This window comes from Propithecus coquereli, unplaced genomic scaffold (assembly GCF_000956105.1).
Source record: "Propithecus coquereli isolate 6110/MARCELLA unplaced genomic scaffold, Pcoq_1.0 Scaffold490, whole genome shotgun sequence".
Taxonomy (NCBI): Eukaryota; Metazoa; Chordata; class Mammalia; order Primates; family Indriidae; genus Propithecus; species Propithecus coquereli.
In genome coordinates, this window is record NW_012150730.1 from 348,826 (window position 1) to 355,195 (window position 6,370).

A 6,370-nucleotide genomic window follows, 5' to 3' on the forward strand; every position below is an offset into this window, starting at 1 on the left:
TCTCGCTCTTGCTCAGGCTGGTTTCGAACTCCTGAGCTCAAACAATCTGCCCGCCTCGGCCTCCCAGAGAGCTAGGATTACAGGCGTGAGCCACTGCGCGGCCCGCTGCTGCCCTTTGAGACAGGTGCCATACTCCTGTCCCCTCCAGCCCCACTACTTACAGGGTAAGTGCCCTTGTGGGCTCTTTAACTGCCCCACTTCTGTCCCATGAGCCTGCCTGGCCCTGAAGGGAGGTAAATTTCTGACCCCAACCATACACCCCTCTTTTCAGGGAGGATGATGAACTTTACTTTGTATCTAAGGATTAGCAAATGTATTAGTTAGCTGTTGCTGTGTAACAAACTATCCGAAAACTTGGTGTCTTTAAACAGTAGCTAGTTCCTTAGCTCACAAACCTACAAGCCAGTGGTTTAGGTCAGTCTCTGTTGCCACCCTCACCTGGCTGATCAGCTGTAGGTCCGCGGTGGCTGACTTTGTTGGTCTTGCTGGATCCTCTCACATGTCCTCGCTGTACAACCCACACCTATGTGTAGTGACCTAATAGGTTCCCGGTGATCACTGATAACGCGAACTCCCTCGGAGCACTGACCTGCCTCTTTCCCCATTCTTCACCGCCAGAGAACTCTGAAGGGGACAGTCCATCTGATTGAGAAAGTGTGTGTGATGTTTCAGGAGACAGTGACCTTCCGGGATGTGGCTGTGGACTTCACCCAGGAGGAGTGGGGGCGGCTGGACCCCACCCAGAGGACCCTGTACCGCGACGTGATGCTGGAGACCTTTGGGCACCTGCTCTCCATAGGTGAGGCTGCTTCTCACGCTGTGGTGACTGATTCTTCCCGGGTTATAGGTTGTGAGGCCACTGGTGTGAGGACGTGACCTTGGGTTCTCACTGCCCGTGAGACATGCATGTAGGGGGTCGTCTACCCTTTTTTGTCCCAACGCAAAGCCTTCACTTTGTCGTGAGGTGCCCACGTGTCCTGACAGTCAGGAGTCTAGGCTGGAGCCTGGGCTGGTTCTTTCTCTCCAAAGCAATGCCCCACATCCTGTGTCTTTCCCTGTGTCCAGGTCCTGAACTTCCCAAACCTGAAGTCATCTCCCAGCTGGAACAAGGAGCTGAGCTATGGGTGGCAGAGAGAGGAACCACCCAGGGCCATTGTCCAGGTAAGAACTCACCAAGTGGGAGCCCCTAATAGGAGCAGACTAGGAGGCCACAAGAGATGCACTTCGTGGAAAGGATGGTGTCTGGGGGTCCTCAAGACCACCCTGTTTTCTAGGAGCTCACAGACTCAGCATAGAGTCGTGTTCATAGCTATGACTTTTTATTTTTAAGAGATAGTCTTGCTCTGGCCTCCTTGCTGAAGTGCAGTGGCACCATCAAAGCTCACTGTAACCATAAATTCCTGGGCTCAAGCCATCCTCCTGCCTCAGCCTCCCAAGTAGCTGGGTCTATAGGTGCATGCCACTGTGCTTGACTAATTTTTTAAATTTTTCATAGAGACAGAGTCTCTATGTTGCCCACGTTGGTGTCAAACTCCTGGTCTCAAGGATCCTCCTGCCTCAGCCTCCCAAAGTGTTGAGATTACAGGCGTGAGCCACTGCACCCGGCCAACAGTTGATTATAACGAAAGGATATAGAGCAAAACCAGCAGAGGCAAAAGTCACGTGGAGCGAAGTCCAGAGGAAACCAGACATAAGTTTCCAGAGTCCTCCACCTGTGGATTCACACAGGACGCGCTCAGTTCCCCAAGCAGTTGGTTGTGACAACACATGAGAAGTGTTTTGTTCCAGGGAAGCTTGTTAGAGACTCACTGTGAGGGGTTGGGGGTTTCTACTGGGGCTGGTCAGTAGACACCACTGCCTAGCACAGACCAAGGTTCCAGACTGCCGGGAGAAAGCCAGTGGTTTTGGAATAAACCACGTTGTGTGCGTAAACTGGGTGCAGTGAACTACTCCTACCAGCTAGAGTAGTGATGGAAACCCTCCCCACATCCAAATTCCCAGATGCAGCCAAGGCCCAGCCTTGTGAGCACACCTCTCTAAAAATGGCAGTTCTGGGCCCACCCTGTTAACTCTTTTCTGCATGGTGCTCCATAGCCTCCTCACCTGTGCTCCCCTTCCTCCGAGCTCAGAGACCCTTCACCTCCTCTCCAGTGGACGGAATCCCACCCCTTCCTCTCCCTCTGCTCTGCCTTCCTTTCCAGGTCGTTCCCTCTGTCACCAGCCTTGTCAGCTTGCCCTTTCCTTGGGCTCATTCTGCTGTGGGAACCTGCCCTTCATGTTCTCGCATGTCCAGAGTCTGTAAACCTTTGCCCCACACCTGTCTTCTATTCTGTTATCAATAGGATTGTATTTAGCTGTAAATGCCTTAAAACCAGGTTAGAGCAGCTTGAAAGCAAGAGGGAAGCATATTTCTCACAGAGCAGGAGCCCTGAGTCGGCTGGCACTGGCTGGGCATCCCAGAGATGCCACGGCCAGTTGTTCTGTGATTCTCCCAGGCAATCCTTGGGGTTACAGTGTGACTACAGCAGCTCCATCTGTCACATCTGTGCTCCAGGCAGGAAGGAGGGGAAGAAGTGGGAAGAATGGCGCCAGCCACATCTGTCCCCTTTCGTCGGAACTCCAGATGTTATCCACTGGGTCTCTTTGGGCAGGACTAGGTCACCTCTGCCTGCCCTGACCCTGGTTGCTAGGGAGGCTGGAAAGGGGGGGTAGGTCTAGATTATCATAATTGGCTTAGGCAAGTCATAATTCCTTCCCTGTGGCTGGTGCGTTGGTACCCTGACCGCATTCTAGAAGAAGTAGGATCTGGCCAAAGGATGCACAACCAGCAGTGCTTACAGATCAGCCTCCCACCTGAATGCTTCTGATGACACCAGGTCTTTCTGATTCTGCGTGGAAACACAGGTACCTCCGCGATAGGTACATGTGATCCACCCTGGGGTGGGGGTGGGGGTGAATCTGCAGCAGGCCTTGATGTGTTCCTGCCTCTTTTATTGGTTGTAACTGCTGTTACTTCAAACGTTCATATCAGAAGCAAATTACCTTCCGGACATATGTCTTTGACTCATAGGTCTTATGCTGTAACTAAATCCAGAATCTAAAATAATGTGTGAGGCTGGTTCGAGTGCAGTGGTGTTTACAACTAATTCATAACCAGTTACATATTTGTTGCTTCTCCACTCCCACTGCTTCACTTGAGTAGCCTTAGCAAAAATAATAAAATGTGTGCCATAAATACTAAGCAAAATGTCCTGCTTGTACAGGTTAGGGGTATGGGGTCAAAATCGTGATGGACAGACTATTTCAAGAACTTAACATCCACAGCCTGGGCAACATAGCAAGACCCTATCTCTATAAGAAATGAAAAAAATATATATCTGGCCCAGCGTGGTGGTGCGCACCTATAGTCCCAGCTACTGGGGAGGCTGAGGCTGGGGGATCACTTGAGCCCCAGAGTTTAAGGCCGCAGTGAGCTGTGATTGTACCACTGCCCTCCAGCCTGAGTGACAGAGCCAGACCCTGACTTCAAGGGGAGGCGGGGGGGCAGGAATCCAGAAAATTTTAAATACTCCAGAAGCAGAAGATTTTCAAGGCTTTATGTTAAAAGAAAAACGTATTTTTCACGTACTACTTTGTATTGGTTTCCTATTGCCGCTGTAACAAATTACCACAATCTAGGTGGCTTGAAGAAGCACAGATTTATTTTCTTATGGCTGTGGAGGTCGGCAGTCCAGGGGTTCATCAGGGCTGGTTCCTGCTGGCAGCTCTAGGGGAGAGTCTGTTTCTTTGTCTTTCCCGGCTTCTGGAGGCTTCCCCCATTCCTTGGCTCGTGGGTCCTTCCTCCGTCCTCGTAGCGCATCACTCTGACCACTGTTCCCATCATTGCATCCCTTTTCTGACTCGGGCCCTCCTGCCTCCCTCCTACATGGACCCTTTTGGTAAGATTTAGGGCCACAGGATTATCCCCCATTTCAAGAAGCTTAACTTAATTACAGCTGCGATGTCCCTTTTGCCACATAAAGTTCCAGTGATTGGGACGTAGGCATCTTTGAGGGGCTATTATTCAGCCTCCCACATACTCAATTAAAAGAGGGAGTAGTGTTTTGTTTTGTTTGGTTTTTTTTTAAGGAAAAGAATCGTGGTCCCGGAAGATGCCCCGCCTGGTGCACCCACGTGCTTTGGTGGGCTGGGGCTGGCTGCGTGATCTCGAGCCCGTCCTTGGCCCTGCCACTCGTCGTGCTTGACTTCTTACTATTTCTTTTCTGTGGGAATCATGGCTTCACCTGCTGCAGGTCACCTTCTGGCTGTCTGCAGTCCCAGCTCTTCTCTCAGTTCCTCTGTGTCAGCTGCTCACCTCTCTTGGTGGGGACACCATGGCTTCCCAGACCCTGGGCTTGATGGTTTTCCTGGCGGCGGGCGCTGTGGCTTCGGCCTCCAGGTTGATGCAGGCCAAAACCTGAGCCTGTCTCAGCCTCGATGCTCTGTTCCAGCCAGGCCAGTTCACCCCTCACTAGTGGCTTCCAGTCCCCCTTCTCCTGGTCTTCCTCCTTGCTCTTCCTACAGGCATCATTAGTTTCGACTGCAGACTATGTTTTCTTCAAAGAGTTTGATAGGGGTCGGCGGTACGTTGGACTGAATCTCTCTAATGATATCACCAGTGTTATCTCCCAGCCAGTCTCCTGGCTCAGAGCCTGTTCGGCAGACGTTCCTGAGCACCTGCCACGTGCTGCTTCCTGCACTGTGGGTGCAGCAAAGAAAACGACAGGAGGGAGGCCAAGCCCTTGCGTAGCATTGTGGGAGGCAGGGGTCTGAGAAGTGGTTACTGACACCGGGTGGTGGTGCGGCTGTGAAGAAAGTTGCACCTGGGAAGGCCAGGGCAGGGCGCTCACGAACAGGAGAGGCCAGGACAGGCAGGGAGGCCCGTTTGAGAAGGCGGCAGCAAGCTGGGACACGAGGGAGAGGTGGGCAGGTGTCGGGGTGAGGGTTCTGGGCACAGGGAGCAGCATGTGCAGGGGTTAAGGAGGAACATGGGGACCCGCTGGAGGAACGGTGAGGAGGCAGCAGGGAGCAGAGTGAGGAAGGGGCTGAGAGGTCAATGAGGGGTGTTGTGTCCGTCACCAGAAGTGACGTGCAGGGCGAGTGGAGGAGCGACTAGGGCTGACTTGTGGTGTGTGGGTGGATCTGTTTGGTTTTTTTAACAGCTTTATTGAGATATGATTCACAGAACAGAAAGTTCAGCCATTTAAAGTATAGAGTTCAGTGGTTTTGAGTATATTCCCAGATCGTGCATCCTTCACCACTGCCTAATCCCAGGATATTGCGTCACCGTCTCAGTCATTTTGGGCGACTGTAACAAAATACTACAGCTTGGGTGGCTTAAACAACAGACATTTATTCCTCACAGTTCCGCAGGCTGGAAGTCCAAGGTCAGATGCCAGCTGATTAATGTTCTGATAAGGGTCCATTCCTTGTTTGCGGAAGGCTGCCTTCTCGCTGTCCTCACACGTCAGAGAGAGAGGAAGCAAGCTCTCGAGTATCTCTTATAAGGGCACTAATCTCACTGAGAAAGGCTCCACCCTCAAGACTTAACCACCCTCCAATGGCCCCATCTCCAGGGCCCTCACATGCATTTTGGGAGGATACAAACATTCAGTCCATAGCAGCCACCCCGAAAGTTGCTCATTACAGCGTCTTTCCTAGCCCCTGGCAATCACTAATCTACTTTCTGTCTCTGTGTTTTTGCCTGTTCTGGACATTTCATATAAATGGTATCTTACGGTATGTGACCTTTGCGTCTGACTTCTTTCACTTAGCACAGTGTTTTCAAGGTTCCTCCATGTTGTGGCATGTAGCAGTATTTTGTTCCTTTTTGTGGCTAAATAATATTCCATTGTGTGGATGGACCACGTTTTGTTGATCCATCTGTTGACGAGCATTGGGGTTGTTTCTGCTTTTTTGGCTATTATATGAATAGTGCTGCTGTGAACATTCGTGTATAACTTTTTGTGTGGGCCAACTTGTATTTTACAAGAATCCTCTGAGTGCTATGCAGAGAGTTGAATTTGGGGGCCAGAGATGAGAGAGCGCAGGGAGCCTGGCACCTGGCCTGTCTGTGCTCCTCCAGCACCTCTCCTGTGGCCAAGCTCTTGTTCATTTCCCTCAGTGTGTCCCTCCGGCATTCACTGAAACAGGTACTTTTGGCACCTACTACGTGTCAACTCTAGGTACTGGCTGTGGACACTCTGTGTCATGAGATGGACCCTGAAACAATGAATATGTGTTGTCGGCAAGACTGGAGCAGGTGAGGGGGGCTCAAGAGGGCTGAGGGAAAGCAGGGCCCACAATGGAGTCCATGTCCTAATCCACAGAC

The 6,370-nt window shown here is 51.5% G+C and overlaps 1 protein-coding gene across 1 annotated transcript in view; it reads left to right on the forward strand.

Moving 5' to 3' along the window:
- The window catches only part of ZNF8 (zinc finger protein 8), a 13,424-nt gene that overhangs the window by 4,446 nt on the left and 2,608 nt on the right, over positions 1 to 6,370 (forward strand). The window contains exons 2-3 of the mRNA XM_012655877.1: positions 673 to 799; positions 1,066 to 1,161. Of these exons, the coding sequence (XP_012511331.1) occupies positions 673 to 799; positions 1,066 to 1,161 (223 nt within the window). The remainder of the gene's footprint in view (positions 1 to 672; positions 800 to 1,065; positions 1,162 to 6,370) is intronic.